Source organism: Melanostigma gelatinosum (genome assembly GCF_949748355.1).
Source record: "Melanostigma gelatinosum genome assembly, chromosome: 16".
Taxonomy (NCBI): Eukaryota; Metazoa; Chordata; class Actinopteri; order Perciformes; family Zoarcidae; genus Melanostigma; species Melanostigma gelatinosum.
The window spans coordinates 22,358,250-22,376,921 of record NC_136649.1 but is presented as its reverse complement, the minus strand read 5'-3'; the positions used below and the strand labels follow the sequence as shown (position 1 = coordinate 22,376,921).

General features: G+C 45.2%; 1 protein-coding gene across 9 annotated transcripts in view; it reads left to right on the top strand.

Annotated features, from left to right (window-relative positions):
• Positions 1 to 18,672, top strand: part of syne2b (spectrin repeat containing, nuclear envelope 2b) — an 80,527-nt gene that overhangs the window by 18,973 nt on the left and 42,882 nt on the right. For 5 of the 9 annotated variants that reach the window (XM_079286859.1, XM_079286857.1, XM_079286854.1 and 2 more), the window contains exons 2-22: positions 182 to 439; positions 886 to 1,041; positions 1,139 to 1,380; positions 1,665 to 3,726; positions 4,249 to 4,583; positions 4,705 to 4,849; positions 5,378 to 5,578; positions 5,801 to 6,060; positions 6,522 to 6,681; positions 9,799 to 9,954; positions 10,389 to 10,529; positions 11,130 to 11,306; positions 11,793 to 11,930; positions 12,059 to 12,244; positions 12,366 to 12,479; positions 12,650 to 12,802; positions 12,881 to 12,997; positions 13,239 to 13,376; positions 14,505 to 14,639; positions 14,966 to 15,028; positions 15,601 to 15,690. In XM_079286859.1, coding sequence (XP_079142985.1) covers positions 182 to 439; positions 886 to 1,041; positions 1,139 to 1,380; positions 1,665 to 3,726; positions 4,249 to 4,583; positions 4,705 to 4,849; positions 5,378 to 5,578; positions 5,801 to 6,060; positions 6,522 to 6,681; positions 9,799 to 9,954; positions 10,389 to 10,529; positions 11,130 to 11,306; positions 11,793 to 11,930; positions 12,059 to 12,244; positions 12,366 to 12,479; positions 12,650 to 12,802; positions 12,881 to 12,997; positions 13,239 to 13,376; positions 14,505 to 14,639; positions 14,966 to 15,028; positions 15,601 to 15,690 — 5,427 coding nt within the window. The remainder of the gene's footprint in view (positions 1 to 181; positions 440 to 885; positions 1,042 to 1,138; positions 1,381 to 1,664; positions 3,727 to 4,248; positions 4,584 to 4,704; positions 4,850 to 5,377; positions 5,579 to 5,800; positions 6,061 to 6,521; positions 6,682 to 9,798; positions 9,955 to 10,388; positions 10,530 to 11,129; positions 11,307 to 11,792; positions 11,931 to 12,058; positions 12,245 to 12,365; positions 12,480 to 12,649; positions 12,803 to 12,880; positions 12,998 to 13,238; positions 13,377 to 14,504; positions 14,640 to 14,965; positions 15,029 to 15,600; positions 15,691 to 18,672) is intronic. The other 4 variants (XM_079286855.1, XM_079286860.1, XM_079286858.1 and 1 more) reach the window with 4 other exon arrangements.

Here is an 18,672-nt window from a genome sequence, read left to right as displayed (position 1 = left end):
GACAATCAAAGACAGACAGGCTTGGTGCACTTCCAGAGAACAACTTCACACACAATACAAGTGTGAATAGACTTGTTTCACAAAGAGAGATATAGTTATTTTCTTTGCTCAACAGTTTACAGTTGTAAGTCCGAGTTTTTTCAGCATTAATTCGGGTGTTTTGTTTTCACTATGGGAGAAGGTTTGCAAGGCGGACACGATATCCCCCGCATCACTGCAGGCAGTTGTGAAATCATCAACTGACATTGGCTGCGGCGAGGTAACTCTGGTGGAAGGATTGCCCTCTTGGGACAACAAAGCTCAAGCAGAAGCTGATGTTGTGAAGACTGAGGAACTTCTCCTGGAGGAACCAAAGGCACCAGAGGGATCCGCCATGAGGAACATCTTCACACAAATACAGCTACTCTCTGGGAAAGGACCCAGCAGTCAACTCATTGAGGTATCGTTACTACTGTGCCACTGTGTGTGTTTTTTGTTTCTAAACTGCACCTAGAAGTCACCATAGTTACACACCTACACATACTGGCTTTAAGTGCAAGGTACGTTTTTAAAGAATACTGGTGTGATGAGCATTTACTGTCAGCATTGCTGGTTTGGTCGAGCTCATGGTTGCGTTGTTTTGTCTCTTTTACATCCTTCCTGCTGCTCCACTTTATACATAATGAATTGCCAAAAATAGGCATATGTTCTAAATGCAGGGAAATTTAGCAAATTACATGGAATTCAATTTTAAAAAAGAGTTTCTTATAATGGCCCTAAATGGGCTAAACAGACTAAAGCAACATTGCTTTTTATATTGAACATGCTTGGACATCACCAAAACCCTTTTTGGGCCTCTGCTGGGTTTTTGAAACTCATTGATCTTATGTGCTTCTGTTTCATAAGGGTACACCTTTGGAGGATGCTCCAGAGGCTCTGATTACATCCAGCTGTGATCTGGACAACCGCCTAAGAAGGCTGGTGTCTAAAGTCCTGAGCTGCAAAATCTACCCTGCTGAGCTCAACCCAACAGCGATGGCCCAGCAGCTGGAGGAGGCTCAGGTGCGATTCAAAATGACAGGGTGCATGACTCGCTCGGCAATTTTTAAAAATGAATACAATTAGATTAATTGTGTTTACTTCTGCCTGCTGAGTACAGGAGTGCCGAGAGGCCGCCAAGGCCCAGGTGGCATTGCTCTCTCTGCTGAGGGGAGCTGATGCTGAGAACAAGGATGCTCTGGAGCACGTGGAGGACCAGTGGCGTACTGCTGCTCAGGATGCAGCTGCTGTTGTCCAGAGCAAAGAGGCCCAGCTGCAGCTGGTGAACGATTACTGCAGACAGACCCAAGCAGCCAAGACCACGCTGCAAAGACTCACGGCAGAACTGGAGGCTGTCAGAACGTGAGTTGTCATCTCGCGTGTCTTTTTTAAATTCCTTAACTGAAGGTTGCAGTTTAAGGCTGTGCAATATGTTGCGATATGAAACCAAGGAGGAGCAAGACTGGGTCAAGGCCAAAGGGGTCAGAGACTAGAAGAACAGGAGCTTTAAAGCCTTCTAAAGCTATATTTTTAGATTAACATTGAATGTAGTTTAAATCTTTACACTCCCTCTCAAACTTACATCTTGTACAATCTGTAACATTGTAAATGGCGAGCACATGAAGACTTGACTGTTGTTCTTTCAGGTCCCCAGAGGAGAGCAGCTCGAAGGAGGCAGAGCGACTATGCTCTCTACAGAGAAGTATAGAGGAGAACAGAACAGTACTCGGGGAGTTGCTTGTGACCCATACCAAGTTAAGCCCAAACCTCAGCTGGTCTGAGCGAGCAGCCGCACAGACTGAGCAGAATAACCTACAAGAGAAGTGGAGAGGCCTGGAGAGAGCTGTGGAGGGGACGCTGTATCATACAAATGTCCATTCTCACAACACCAGCAGCCTTCTGTTGGCAATATCAGGTCTTCAGGAACATTTGGAGACAATCGGCAAAGACCTTGAGTCTTCCTCAGTTACTCAGTGGACCTGCAAGAAGGCGCAGCAGGTGATGGTTGCAGATGCTGAGGTTAAAGCTGCCCAGCAGAAATCCCTCCATTTGCAGCAGCTGTCTGAGGCGTTCCTCCTCAGGTCACAGAGGGAGAAGGATACAACAGAGATACAGCAGGGGCTTCAGAGGGTCAAAAACAAACTTTGCTACACAGAGGAACTCGTGTGCTCTCAAGCTCAGAACAGCAGCAGCCCCATCATGGAGAAAATTATCCTGGTGATGAGGGATGGCCTTGCTTGGGCGAAGACGACAGAGAGTGACATTGAAGGCAGGAGGAAGAGGGTGGCTCTCCTCCCTGAGGAGGTGCACCGCCAGCTCAGAGATCTGAAGAAGCTGCAGTCCGAGGTCATGGCCAAACAAGGCCAACTGGAGTCACTGGCGGAGGAGGTGAAGGAGCTCCTTCCGCAGCTGGACCAGGCCGAGGAGGTGCCCATGGTGCACTCCTCTCTGAAATCCCTTGAAGAACTCTCAAAGTCGACCACAGAGAAGCTAGCCAAGGCTGTGAGAGAGCTCGAATCAGGACTGCAGACCAGAGAGAAACTGTCAGAGCAGATCGTTGACCTGGACTCCTGGGTTTTGGCTCATCTGCATAGGGAGGCCTCCAGGAGTCCAGACAGTGAGCTCAGGAGCCCGACTGAACTTGATCGTAGAGTTCGTCAGATCCGAGAGACCCTGGCGTTGGCTGAGAAGCAGGCCGCTGTCTGTGAGGCTCTTCTGATGAAGAGCAAAGACATCGCCTCTGAACTCAGCATCACGGAGAACTGTCAGCTGTTTGACAAGCTCATCGACCTCCAGGAGGACATCAGAGCCATCAGCAGCTACGAGAAAGCCAACAAAAAGGCGCAGGAGGAACTCACCCAGACTGTGGATTCAAGCAAGAAAAACCTGGCCACCATTGAAACGAGCCTGAGGCAGATGTCAGGAGATCTGAGTCGACACAGGTTCCCCATCACAAGCGAGTCTCTGCAAGCTTTGAAGCCTTTGAAACACGTGATTTTGGAGCACAAGTCCCAGGTTGACCTTCTGCAACGGTGGATTCCCAGAGAAAAGACGAAGGAACTCTACTCAGTCATTTCAGAACTTCTCAGCAATATCGTCACTCTGGAAATGAAAGCCACAAGTCATGAGAGGTACCTGAACAAGAGGCAGTGTGTGGAGGACCTCAGGGAGCACGTTGAGGAGCAGGTCTGTCAGACCAAAGACGACAGCAAGGCACTCGAGGACAAGTACAAGGTCTGTCAGACCCTCCTCGTCCAGCTTCCTCTCATACAGTATATGACTGAGCAGGCCGGCCAAGAACTCCAGGTGATCTCCGCCGATCTTTACCCCTCACAGCTGAGCACAGAGCGACAGAGACTGAAGCAAAACGAGGAAAGCCTGGACACGTTGGAGATGACACTCTACAACAACCTCAGCATCATCGAGTGGAACCTGCTGAAGGAACTGGACCTCGACTCAGAGAGGGCAGCCACTCGGGCCTTCCTTTGCAAGACCCAGCAGGAGCTCCAGAAAATCCCCACGCTGGAACCCAACGAAACAGTAATTAACAACCAATACCAGATGATCATGTCTTTGAAAAAGACTGTCGAGTCAAGAATGAGAGCACTGGAGGTTCTCGAGCAGAAGAAAGGAAACCGACGAGGAAGTGGATCCCAAGATCTGATCGACTTGAAGATTGCAGTCCTCAATGAATGCGACTCACAAATGGCAAGTTTGTTTTTTATCCTTTTAGTGACTTTTCAATAAGTGTAGATAATCATATCATTCTGTGTCAGACAACTTTCAGTGTCTTACATTATTTTATTCATCATGATAAAGTGAAACACACCTTTCCTACACTATGTTGTTTAAAATATCATGTTCAAATAATTTGACACCAAGTCAGAATCCAAGCCAGAACTGCAGACATCTTGATATAAGTGCGTCTGAGACAAAAACAAATCTGTAATTTAATAATTCTTTTGACCATCAGTAGTGATAAACATGTAAAGCCGAGGATGTGTCAACACTGCTAGAACAGGAAGAAGGAAGATGTGGTATTATAAGACAGGACAGAGCTAGCTGGTTAGCTAACTTGTTAGCCTGCTCATTTCAGTCGCTATCTCTGCAACACAATACATCGATGTCTTTACACTGTAACCTCTTCACGTCCTGTAAACCAAAGCTGGATTGCTGTAGTCCCATAATATGATGAGAGTATGTAGTTAAGTCATGTTTATTATATTTTAGGAGAACATCTCTCAGGCTAAGGAGTCTCTGAGAAGCTACACGAGTGCTGTTAAACAAGCAGCTCAATTCCTGAGGGACATCGAGGTCTCTCTGCTGCCGCCGCAGGGCTCTGCTGGACTCTGCTCCGAGAGGCTGGAGGAGACCCAGCAGGCTTTGGCCTCGCTGCAGCAGCAGTTCCAGACCCACGTGGAGCAGCTCCAGAGCCAGGACGCCTTGCATCCTTACCTGTCCCCCCAGAGGGTGCAGCAACTCCAGGAGAATATTCTGAGCCACCTCCTGGTGAGGATGTCCACTCTACAGGCAAAGGGACACATGCGACTGGAGTTTCTCAGCAGGTATTAAGGCTGATTTTCGGCTGATTTTCTCAACTTCTCATGTCTGAAAGATGCCAGTGTATGTGAGTGGAAGCAATATCTCCTTCCTATTGGATAACCCATCAACATTTCTGTCTTTCAGTTGTGCAGAACATTCCAGAAAATACACTAAGAGCCAAGATGAAATCATCCAGAGTGTGCAGAGCGCAGTGAGCAGCCTCTCGCAGTTCATCAGTCAAAAGCTCACCTGTCACGCTGACTGCACTGACCAGCACACCAAACTCAGAGTACGTGTGAGACGTTCAAGGTTCACCGATCCGGGGATCCGAACTTTTAACCCCTTTGTTATCAGAAAGTAAGAAGAGTAAAGCGTTCAAGAAAAATAGATCGAGATAATGTTCATCAGCGTTTTGTTTATTGAGGTTTTCTTCTTGCAACTGTTGATTTCTTTCTTTCGTTTTAGATTCTAACCTCATAGTTAGATTGATCACTGTTGCTCCTTACGCACGATGGCGTAATGATTATGGAGCCAAAGGAGGGGGTTAATATTCAGAGAAAAAACTCGGAATATGCGCGATTAAAGTCTTACATTTCCGTATTTTGGTTCCTCCTGGATACGGCCAATTCACGTCAATGTCTCTTCAAAGTCCGGATGCTTATGATGATATGGTGATTCTGGGCAGAAATCACAAATATTTCCTGATTGCAAAGTATAATTTGAGTTTTTTGTCACCAAATTATGATGTGATAATCTCAGAGAATATTCAAGTCCTACCATATAATCTCCACTTACAAACCTTACTTTGATTGTGCAGGTTCTGTCTGAGGAGGTGGAGTCCCTGCAGATGCGTCTGGAGGCGCTGAAGGAGTGGTGCCCGGAGCAGAGCTGTCGTGGAGGCAGGGAGGCCGCCGTGGCTGCTGTCTGGAAACGAGTATCAAGACTACGGCGCTGCACACGAGAGCTGACGACTCGTAGTGAACGGAGGATTGCAGAATGGATCCAAATCACCAACAGTGTAAGTGAAAATACAGTCAAAAATCTGGGATTCTTAATCATTTTTCTAAAGCAGTGAATATTTAGTAATAGCTGTTTTAAGAATAAACATAAGTTATTGGGGTGTCTTTCCAGTCAAACTACTGAAATCAAATGAAAGAAACATTCAAATGAAGAATTTCATCATGCAAATTCCACCTGCTCTTTAAACTGTTATTATGAAGAGTGTGGTTCCTCCTCTCAGGTGAAGAAGGCCTCCGCTCTGCTGGAGCAGGTGGAGGCGGAGCATCCCGATGGATCCCGGGTGAAGGCCTCCACCGAGGACCTTCAGGACCTGCTGCAGTCCTGGGAGCAGTACCAGGACAGACTGGACTGCGAGCATCGAGCCCTGTCCGCGCTGGAACTGCGCGCCGCCAGGCTGCTGGGTGTCCCCGCCCACCTGGAGCAGGCGCCACCCGCTCCACTCTGTCAGCAGCTGCAGGCGATGCACGGTCGCTACGGCAGGTACGACGGAGTCTGAGGTGCACTGCAGCTACACCACTGTGGCTGAAGAGTACAGAGGACCATTTTGCTTTTATGTCTCATGGAAACAGTCTCTTCACAGCTGATAATACTTCACCTACAAACCTTCCCTTGCTCTCTTTTTGTTCATGTATAAGTGAACCCTGTTCATAATGATTTCCACTCTTAAAAAATGTAAATTTTGAGGAAAAAACTCAGTTACCCATCAGCCCTGCTACGCCCGACTAAGCAATCAGGGGAAAGTGGGTTGGAGGTTGCAGTGCCTGTGAGGCTGTGCAGTATTTAAAGCCACAGCTCTTTAACTGCCATGACGCTCTGTGCCTTGAATTTAAGGGTGGATTTTATTCTGAATGCAAACTCTCACTTTTAATGGATTTAAGGCAAGAAGCTATAAAGTTGTCAAATTGTTGGACGCATGTGTTTTGTGTGTGTTTTTCCCGCAGTGTGAAGCAGAGGAGCAGGGAGGGTTTGAAGGCGGCCAGGATGGAGCTGGAAGAGAGAGAACAGGCTCGGAAGGAGCTGCAGGGCATTGAGGTTTGGCTGCAGGCTGCAGATGCTCTTCTGTCGGAGATGGAGCAGAGCAGCAGCACACAGGAGCTTCAGGTGGGACGCTCCTCTAAAACTCGTGTTCATCAGGGTTTCAACACACCTTCTGCTTGTTTTCTTTGGTCAGAATCCTGAAGAAAAAAATTCATTGTTACTTTACGGCACAACAGCAGATTTAGATTTAGATTTCCTTCATTTTATTGGTGGGTTCATTCATTCAGCGCAAATGTTGTTGCTCTCCGAGAATCACTTTGCAAGGACTCACAGAACTTCATTCATTTCATGCTGCAGCAGTAACTAACACCAACACGTTTCAACAAGATGTTTCATTTTTATCCATTTCTTCCCGTATACACTGCTTTGTTTTGACGAGACTGTATGTGACCCATGGCTTGAAATTGTGAGATGTCCCGATGACCTCACTGCTTTCTGCAAATATGGTTTAAAATGAACTATGTTGTCTAAATGGAAACAAGGTCTCCATCCGCAGACGGATGATTCACAGTATTCTGATGTAAAGCTGCAAAGATACACGGGCACCATCATGGAAATAATCTACAATATACATTTCTATCTTTTTTCTTCCAACAGCAGATAAACGACGGCATATTAGAGCCGTTGTAGGTTAAAAAAAACAAAAAAACATGAATAAATAAATACAATTTAAGAGGGGGGGGGGGTTAAACTGTTGTTTTCATCATAGGCCCAATTCACAGCAATGTCTCTTCAGAGTCTGTATTCTTATGATTTTAGCTCAGAATCATATTATCGTGAGTGTTTTGAGTTTTACTTACATCTAAATCCGATTGCAAAGTACAACTTGATGCGTTCGTCCACTGCAGGCGTAGTCGTACACATCAAGCAGCGGCGTCTGTGGTGCGATGAGGTTGATCCAACTTCATCCAAAGTGAAGTGACAATTTTACACAATTTTCTTTGCCCCTTTCATCTCAGAAGTTATTGTTTTTTTTCTCCTGAATTGTTGTGGCCTTTCAAAGGAATCTGGGAAATTAAAGCCAGTTTTCCTTGAAAATCGGGCTCCGCGATAATAATAATAGTAATGAGCCGCCCCGCCCCAGGACCCTCTGAAGGTCCTCCGGGTGTCTCCAGAGTGTCTCTAATGAGAGAGGACTGCACTGAAAACACAATGATGCGTTTGCTCTCACTCTCGCCAACATTAAAGCTCATTGCTGTTTTTATAAACAGCACATGAAACACACTTGTCTTTAACGCTGACAGAGAAATGTCGCCTTGTGAACATTATGACCCGGTCTCAATACAGTCAGTGTGTTAATGATTCTCATCATTAGCTGGCTTACTGAAAGTAAAGGTTTTGATCTCAGTGTTGCCACAGAGAGGGAGGCTGCTGTCCAGTAAATATGAAACGTCTGAATCGAACCGTCGGCTCGGCCTCACGCCCGAAAGGCTCGTTGGTGTTTGGGTTCACGTCTATGAACCCACCAACCCGCAGAATCCCTCTGCCCTTTGTCCCCAAACCTGAGCAGAGGCCAACGTCTCCCCATCCACTCCAGCTTTCTCTCCAAACACACACACACACACACACACACACACACACACTCCTCTTGATGAAAGACCTGAACCCCCCCCTCCATCACCCCCACTGCCCTCACCCCTCCTCTTGTTCCACCTTTTGTTCAGTGTTGTAAGTGGATCTTCCAGGTGGCCTTTGTTAGCCGAGTCTTTCCACGGACACGCACACACATTTCTACGGTACTTGTGAGGCCATTCACGGACATAAAGCATTCCCTGGGCGCTGACCTCAACGTAGACCAAATTGTAACCAAGTCTTAATCCTTAAATAGCCGTTTCAAGAAGTGAAGACCTGTCCTCCTCTTCCTAAAAGCGTCCTATGATACGCATCTATTCAACAGACTTTTCTAAACTCTCCTAATGTTTTTTAAATGTTCCCACTTTCTCAAAATGTACAGACTTTCCTAAAATGTCCAACATTTTATAAATATATACAGATTTTCATAAACTGTTCACTCACCTAAAATGTCCTCACTTTCATTTTATGTACAAACGTCCTCGCTTCTCCATTTTTTAAAGCACAAATTGGTCCTCACAAAGATAGACATACAAAAACAAACGTCTCCCCATCCTTTGTATCTTACACACACACACACACACACACACACACACACACACACTCACTCACACTCAGTTTCCCGTCGTGATAACAAGATGCCCCTCCCTCTTCATCAGAGCATCGGACGTATTCAGACCCAGGTAGTCTCCTTTTGTATCATCTCTCACATTTCAACACGTCTTCTTATTTAATGTCGGCTGTTGTCGTACAGTAGATTCTGGTTGAAGTGCAAAGAGTTCCCTCTGACTGCTGCTGTGTAATTGAGCTCCTTTGAAGAGGTTCGGCTCTGTTTGATGAAAGCAGCTGAGGAGAAAAAGAGCTGACTGCGTCTTGTTGGGCTGGAGATGTGGACACGATCGATGTCTGTGTCCTTTTGTTCCGGAATACTGCAAGATTTCCACCATTTGACTGAAAAGTGACACACAGAAATTACAACCTTTCTGCCAAAAGTGTTGCTGATGTTGATGCTTGTGGGAAAGTGAGGCGTCACTAACTGTTTGTTAACCATTACAAGTCTTTTTTTAAGAAGGATATTTTTTAAGTGTCAAAATCTACGGAAGCCCTGAGAGGACAGTGAAAAACAAAACTCACTGATCTAAATAGTTATTCAAGAAAAAGCTAAACAATACGCGTTTGAATCTTTTGAAGTTCTTTACATTTGACACAAAGTTTTGTCGGGATACATTTCTTCGTGAGTGTTGTAGTACTCATTTTAGCCACAACTCTTTTAACTAAAAGCATTCATGTTATATTTACATAACTTTCTAACACACAATATATGTACTTTGTGTTTTATGAAGAAATTAAAACTCCTGGCAAACAAGAAAACGATGCGCCAAAACTTTATTTCCCCACTTTTCTCTCAGATAAAAAAAACATCAGCAACCTTTTGTTCACCTGTTCTTAAAAGGTGATTTACATCCAAATATGGATTACCAGAATCTATTTTCTCACTTTGCAAACTCTCACAAAGAAAACCAGTAAATATTGAGATTCAGACTTCAGACTCATCTGGTTTTTATGTTTCCTGTGTTCAACACAAGTCTTCTCTCTGTCTGGTTTCAGGAGGTTCACAGCCAGCTGTGTAACCAGAAGGCTTTGCTGCAGCGCATCATGGAGAGCCTGAAGATGAAGTACTCCGACATGGACACGCCGGTCCCGGTGGAGATCGACGGCCACATGCAGGAGGTCACTCAGTCGCTGCAGCAAGTAGAAGTCAAGGTACACGAGGAGAATAGATTTTAGCAATATACACAACACGATGAATCACAAAAACAGAGATGTACAGGGAGGAGCTAGAGATAAGACAGGGAGAGGTGTTACACATGTGAACCACTGCACGAGGTACTTGTTGTTAATGTTATACTGGTGGTAGCTGGAACCAATGATCTGATGGGATCAACGGCTCAGAAATGACTAAGAAAGAAAAACATCCCGGCGTAGAAAATCCTTAAAAATTCAACTTGAAGTGAAAGATAATTACATCCAGATGTTGTTCATAATGCTGGACACTCAATAAACTGACCATTAACATACATGCATTTAAACAGTGTAGACAGGATGATCACGTGTCAGAGCTCTGCAGACCCGACGACTAAAACAAAAGCTGCTGTCCTCCTGTATTTGCTGACGCTTGTGCTCGATTCGTCCGTCAGGTGGGGGAGGCTGTGGAGAAGAGCGGCCCCGTCTACCGGCTGGGGGCCAAGCTGTCTGAGATCCAGGCCGGCCTGACGTCGGTTCAGAAAAGACTGGAACAGAGAAGTCCCAACGTGGCTCGAGCTAAGGACACCCAGAAGGTGGGTCGCTGACGTGTCCCTTCTTTCAGATAAGAGAATGAAACCACCAGTGATGTGTAGAAATCAGGCAGATAATTAAGTGGTCGGGACAAACTTTGCTTTCAGATGCTGGCGTTTAAGTCTTGGAAAGCTGCATAGCAAAGCTTTCTCAAAGGATGAGCAATGTTAGTTCTGCATTCGGTCATTTGGAAGGGCATGAAACCACTTCAACTTAGTCCTGATAGTTTTACAAAGCAGGAAAGATTTCAATTTGGTTTGTCGTGTATTTTGGGGCTTTGTCAAGAACAAATAGGAACGTTACATAAGGGACCTGCACCTTGTTGACGTAGACTCACTTCCTCAGGCTGTTAGTCATTCATACCGTCACGATAATACCCGAAGTCTCTCCCAATGCAGTTTGCTTGTATTTCAGATCTGTATTTTCAGTCTGAAATGAAGTAAATTCTGCCTTCTCTCACAATAAAATGTGCTGCAAGAAAGGTTCCTTTTCTGAAGCACAACTCAAGTTTTCCACATAAAACTCAGAATCTGAATGCTGTTTAAGCGCTTGAAGGTTTTCCTCGTTACTTGAAATGAATCTTGACGTGTGTCTGCGCTCAGCGTGCGTGGGATGAGCTGGACGTGTGGCACTCGTGTGTGGCGGCGATGGAGGTGGACATGCAGGACTTGGAGAACCCGGAGGAGGTGCTGATCCTCACCGAGAGACTTGTGGAGGTCCAGCAGCAGCACTCCCTTCTGGCCAAACAGGCGGAGCAGAGGACCACCCTCATCAGCAAGGTCAGAAGGCCCCTCATATCCCATCAGTCCTCTTTTCTTCACATCTTACACCGCTTGTGTTTAATGTTACCCTTCTAATTCCCTGCTTAAGACTTCCGAGTCATAATTACAGGCTGTCAAGTCTGCAGATTTGTTTGGTGTCAAACAACAAATGTGTGTATCCATTGTTGCTTCAATCTTAAATCACGCATCCCAGAACTGTGCCTTTCATGTTTCTACGGGCTAACATCTGATGTTTAGTATCACTCATGTTCTTCCATCAGCACTCGTTAGCAGACCATCTAACGCTAAGACCGCCAGAAGCTTTCTAAGAAGTGTCCATGAAAATGAATCCAACACTGAATGTTTCCTGTGCTTATTTATATATTTGTTTCTGTGATGAAAACGATCATTGAAGGTGTTTTATCTGATCAAACTCCCAAGTCATCGATAATAAACGTGTGTTCTCGATGAAGGTTTTAAAGTCTGTTTTGTGTTGGTGGTCAGATCCACACGTGGCTTCAGCAGCATCAGGAGATGATCAGCAGCTCTAAGAGCTGGATGACCGAGGCCAAGTCGTGGCTCGCTACCCCCTGCACCTACACCACCGCCAAGTGTCTGAGCAGCCATGTTCACACTCTGCAGGTCGGTGCTCCACCTTTTACTTCACTCTGTTTCTAAGCTACTCTATGCAGCGCATTCTGCAGGAGCATAAAGGAATCAAAATACTTCTCGATGGCTCGGAACTGAAAGGCGTTTGTCTTGCGTTGCAGATGGTGCTGGACGACTCGGCACAGATCCGAACCACGCTGCAGGGCTTCGGCTCCATCCTGAAGGAAATGTCTCAGGTTTGCGACGTCACAACTCTCCAGGAGCAGCTGGACGAAGCCGATCACCAAGTGGCCATCGTTCAAGACGGCTTCACCGCTCCTCTGTCTCACCTGGGCCACGCTGCTGCTGTGAGTCGTCCTCTTTATCCTTTTTTATTATTATCTGAATCCTCTTTGATGTGTTGCTGAAGCCCTCTGCTCGTGTGCTTCTCTGTTTTGGAAATGGTCAAATGTATGGATCGCTGTCTAGGAGGTGGAAGCCATTGAGAGTGAAGTCAGACGGATGGAGAACGATGTGGCTGAGGTCAAGACCGCATTATCGTCTCCAGAGACTTTCCCCAGCCCCAGAGAAGAAGGCCTCAAGGTGAGACACGGCGAAGGAAACATCCTTTTCATCTGAGCGGCTCCTTTTATATCAATGTGGTTGTGATTGAAACTGATAAAGCGATTTCCAACTCCAGAGTCAGTCAAAGGCGAGTTTCTGAGGTTTTTGTCCAGCATCTGTTTTTCTGAAGGCCCTTGTTATGTGCGCAGGTCATCGAGCAGAAGATCCAGTCCATGAGGAGGACCATAGCTGAGATCCAGAAGTGCAAACCAGGCCTTTGTCTTCCAGAGAAGGCTGAGGAGACTTTGGTTGTCTTCACTATCGTGGACCAGCTCCAGACTCATCTGCTGGAACTGGAGAAGGTCAGTCAGTCAGTGAATCAGTCAGTTAGTAAACTAGAAGTGGCCTTCACTGAACCCTCTGCTCTACTCCTCTTGTAGAAAGTCCCTGCTCTGTTCTTCCAGCAGCCTGCGACTCCGGTCCAATCCAAAGCTCCGTCAGCTCAGCACAAGCCCTCTCAACCGCCACTCCTCAAATCCGCTTTAGCGGAGGCCGAGGTGAGTTTACTTCACTTTCCATTTTAAAAAGTTGTAAATGTTGTCAGTGTTTGAGGGGAAATATCAACGTCACTTTTTTTAATGAGTTAGTGTTATCCAAAGTACAACGACTGCTTTAGTCGTTAATCCAGAGCGTTGATAGAGCAGCAATAACTGTTCTCTCTGTAAAGATTGAGTGGATTGTTGTCTAAAACAAGAGAGAAGCAATTTAACAAAAGCTGCACTTTGTGCGCTTTCTCAGAAGGAAGACGTGGAGCAGGGACACATCACAGTTGTCCACGTTAAAGAGGACGTACTGACGGGATCCGGAGCGTCGCTGCTGACTGTGGAGCGGTCCTCACCGGAGCAGAGACAGTCCTGGACACCTGGCAGCACTCAGGTAAGGAAGCCACAGCGCCACGCTTCTGCTTCTGTGAAGCACTTTGTTCTGCTAAGACTTAGTGCCACCAAGCATCACGGTGAAAGAAGACCTGTGATTCCATGTTGGAATGTGCCTCTCTGATGGTGGAACACAGTGTGGAGGGATTGAGACTAACATGCCCGCTAACCCATCCGTCCATGTCTTTTAAACAAAGTTATTTCACAAACTGTAAATGGTGTGTGTTCCCCTCTGCATGCTCAATACCGCTGTGTTCTTTCTGTTGCACATTGTTCAGGGTGCTCCGATCGATCGGACAATTTTCAATCGATTTCTATTTTGCTTTTATTTTGCCAGGACGCATCCCACTGAGGTCTATAAGGGAGGCCTGGGCAAGACGGCAGCATAAAGAGTTTCACATAAAAACAACAAACAGACTTAAAACAAAAGAGAAAAAAGGCCGATCAGAGTACGCAGAACAACGTGAGACAATTTCTCCATGTGACGCTAAAATGAGTTGTGACAGAGAGGAGAATATGTTGCATTTCTTGACTGCCAATAAACAAACAGCTATACAATGCTATTAAGAATAGTTGCATGAATAAATAATGCAACATGATAACCAGAGGGCGTCAAATAGACCCGTGATCGTGTGTCCCCCAAAAACATCGGAGCACCTTTAGAAATGAGTCTGTGCAGCGAGAGGTGCAGTCCGTGGTGTTCTGTGGACTTTACGAGCAGAAAGACATTAATCGTGAGATTCTAGTTGAGACCAAATATTTTCGGCTGAATTTAGAGCAAAATGATTTCAAACTAAGTGCAAAGTGTTTAGATGTTGTTCCGTTGAACTGTAACACTGTGAGGGAGTTCATGGGATGCTCAAGTTGATTTATTGCATTGAAAACAATGCAGTAGTTCATAACACAATGTTGCACACCTTCAATTTTGTTTCGTTATTTTTCAGTGTTAGGATTTATTTTGTAATAGTTTCTTGATCTGCATTTGTTTAAATCTCCCGAACCCTCACAACCTCTCTTCAGAGGCGGTGAAGCTTCAGTTGTAACGTAATCGACAGCAGTTATTAGCAGCAGCAGCTCACTGTTGACCTCCTGCCCTGTGACTCTGCACATGAGCGTGTTTCCGTGTCAGCAGAGGGAGCGTCCCGTCGGGCTCCAGGCTGACGGAGCCACAGAGAGATCAGGGAGTGAGGAGCAGAGAGTGGAAGGAGGTGGAGGAGGTGTTTGGTGGTGGCTCTGGGATGCTTTCCTGGCCGCTTCGCCAGAGGTAACAAAGATCTAGAGCTGCTGTGGAAAAGAAACAAACACTTTCATCCATTTGTTCTGTCTCTGTCCTACATCTGTTGCTTCCCTCACCTCTACTACCATCTCCCTGCTCAGCACATCAGCTGCACCTCCCTGCACACGTCTCTCTGGATGTTGTTCTGCCTCTAGAGAGCAGTGTTGAACAGTGGTTGTAATTTGTGGCACTGCAGAGTAAATGAATCATTTTAACTCGTAAAATGTCACCAACATCTTTCTCTCTTTCAGCCATGAAGCATATCGCTGTGGTTGTTTGTATCAACTTTGAATATATGTCGTTGTTGGTGTTAGGTACCAGAAGAGACTGGAGGTGCCACTGGACAGAGCACTGGACAGACTGGAGAAGATAGAAAGGTAACTCAACTTTTAATAGGAGAACTCTGGTGATATTATGTTTTCATATTGGTAACAAATCTTTTCAACAGACCAAAACCAACAATGAATTGATCCGAGTAAAGATTCTAGCCTGATATTCTATAGAGCTCCGCTATAATCTAAAAGCTATTGAAACTCAGTGTTGTTCCTTCATCGCCATGAACACACACACTGCTTTATATTGACTCAGTCCACACACACCGCCATGTTGCCACATATGCTCACTAGAGCACCAAATCCTACCCAATAGTGGAGCAACGGGTCTTGAGTCTCACGGTTCAGATCAAAGATCAGAGTCACAGATCGGATCAGCACCAACAAAAGGAGCAAATATCACGTGTTACAAAACTACCAATGAGAGCCATTGAATTAGTTTTTCAGTACAGAAGATTATACAACATAACTGTCAATAACATGATGTAATATAATTCCTTAACAGAGTGTATAACTGTGTGAATCCATATCTGGTGGTAACCCTGAAGACTAGATGATCCTCGTGTTTAACTGACTGACCTGACTGATCTTCTAACCCTGCCTCATGTTCTCTTCAGGATGTTGAGGGCCCCACTGAAGCAAGTTCATCTGAAGCTTTATCAAACCCCCCGGGCACAGTCACAACTCAGTCCCTGCCTGAGAGCATGGTAAACACTGCAGCCTCCACCGTTAAAGTCTCCAAAGCCAACTCTGCGCCCCAGCAGAGCTGTGTAGTCTCCTAGAATCTAGAACTTGCATCTCTAGAAACTTCTTCTTGTTCAAAGCATTTGACTTTCAGCTTCTTGAAGAGCTGAGTGCAGAAAGGCCACCCTCTAGAAGCAAGCGCAGATTCCACTGCTTCTTCTAGAATCAGATGCTTTTTTTAAAATGTGTTTCTCTAGATCCAATCAAACAAACTCCCATTTATTCATTCTGAAACCAATCCTAGAGCCTACAACCTTATCTAGAAGCTACCCTAGGATCCCCATGTGTTCAGACCTGCCATTCCTTCTAGAACCAACTCTAGAACACCAATGTTTACAACCTATCTTAGATCTCCCACCTTTATCTAGAACCAATCTTTAAATGCCTCTTGAATTATGCATAGATGTCCCCTAGAATACCAAAGAGGACACTTAAGAATCCCCTTTCTTCTACAAGAAACCAAAGTAGAGATAGATCCAGGTCTAGAATTACCACTTCTCCGAGACACAAGTCTAAAGCTCAGTTCTCTAGTAACAGAACAACCTGTAGATCTCCAAAGGATCTTAGAGCCAGCCATATAACTCCCAAAGAACTCTAGATTTCAGGACTTCATTTAGAGTCTTCTAGAACAAGAACTCCTACAGTACTTATTGTGGGATTCCCACATTCTTCTAGGCCAAAGTCTATACGCCCTTCTTCTACACTCAACTCTAGAGCTCAACATGTCCAGTAATGTCTTCCTAGAACCGATCCTTCCTTCCTTCCACAACCAAACCTCCGAACTCCTCGCATGTTCTAGAACCAAACCTAGATCCTCGTTTTCTACTACTGTCTAGAATCCTTGTAGAACAAGTCCTTCATTTTTTTTTCTTGAACCGTTTTCTCTACAACCAAACTCATCACCTTCTGGAACCAAACCTAGAACCCTCTTTTTCCTAGAACCAAGTCTAGAGCACCTGAAACATTCTAGCACAGAGTCTAGTCCTTCAGGTTCCTCTTGAAATGTCTGAACCCTCAGTGCATTCACATGGCAGAGGTATTCTAGATATTGGCCTCCAACAGTTTTTACATTTGAATCAGTGTGTCTTACTGCACTAAGGAAATAAAGCTCATCAGATGTGTGCCAAAGATGACTTAGTCCTAAATAACGTGTGTTCACTTGAAGGCTTCCTGAGCTTCATCCTTCATGTGGGTCAACATGACAAAGCGCATTGTGTTTGAAGCTGTGTGGGAAGTGGTTGTCTGGGTTTCTATTTTACAGCAGACTGGGGCCAGTCAGCATGTCTGGTGGAAGGTTTTTGGTCTCTAATAAGCTTTAGCATGGACCTTAACTCTGATGGGTTAAAATGTTTTTTATAAAAGGCACATTTTGTGATGAATGGTGATTTGAACGAGTTTTACCTCTTTGATTGTTGACCTTTCATTTGCCATCTGAGCTCATTTACCAGCGAATGCAGAGCGCTATTTGTTACAATAAAAGTTGCTTGCCTCCACGCATCTGCCATTTGAATTTCCATAAACTGAACATGATAATAAATTGTTGTCTACCGAGTTTATTGATTAAATTGCTCAGTCATTGCCTGGCAGTGGGAGAGAGAACCCCGCTTTGTTATGAATCAGAGGATTTACTTTCATTCTCCACAGCGCAGATTTTATACTTAAAGAAAGTTGCCTTCTCTTAGATGACTGTTGGCCATGAAGATGCACTGGTTTGACATGATGACTGATTAACACGCAGCTGTTAACAGATGAAAACCATGTAGCTCCAAATTCTTTTAGTTTAGCAATACTTAATTGGAGTGATTATACTCAAATAACAATACAAATGATATTGTTTTTCTTGCTCTTGTGCAAATAATTTTAAGGTTTATTTATCATTTCATCAATATCAACCCAAGAAAAGTAATAATACAAGGTTTTCACCTGGAAGCAGCGGTACTGAGATGCCTTACGTTACATGGCATGTGCTGTACTTTGTACATTGTTCCACTTTTGTCTTTCCATTCTATCTACATAGCCAAACAAGAGCACAAACACAAATAAACCCGCAGCAGTGATCCACTCCTCCGTCTCTCTTTCTCTTGTGTCAGGAGCTCATGAAGGGACAGAGGGGGCTTGCATGGAGGGGGGACGACCCAGAGGGGCTGAGGACAGTGTACACACAGAGAGCACACACACCTGCACAAAACACACTCACTACGGACTCGCACACACCGAGTGAGGGAGTCACAGCTGTAACAGCTGGAGGACCAGAAAGCAGTGAGGTGGACAGCGGTATGCGGCCAATCCTGCCAACATCTGGAGAAGTTCTGGTAAAACCCAGAAGTCCTCTAGTAACAGCAGCAGCACTGCATGCATACGCAACATCTCAGCCACATATAACACCAGCAGAGCGAGCAGAGGCCTCGGAGCCTGCAGCCTCCCCCACCTGCACGGCCAGGCTGCAGCATCAGGACGACGCTGAGGGCCGGCGTCCTGCAGCTGCTTTGGTAAGAGAATAGAAATAAATAAAAGATCACACTCAGCGCCACGGTTTCAGTGCGACACACAAGCAGGAAGCACCGTCGTCCTCCTGACCGAGCAGGAGCGGGACGCACAGTCGGGACCTGGTTGCACATAAATAACTCACTGGTGGACTCCAATGAAATGACAAAATAAGCACCTGATCTTTATGTTTCACCAATAATACAACGGTTGCACCATCAAAGCCGGTGAATGCTCTATTTCCATCACTTGCATTTACCTTCAATGCATTTTTGTTGCATTTACAGAATTTAGAAGAGGAGCACTTTAAAAAATCTAATAAAATCTAGAAATTGATTTGTAAGTTAAAATGACTACTTTGGACTTTTAAAATACTTATTTTGGAACCGAAATTAAGTCATTTGTACTCTTAAGAACAGGTGAAAACAATGAACATTTTCTAAGTTTCTATTTCTTCCATC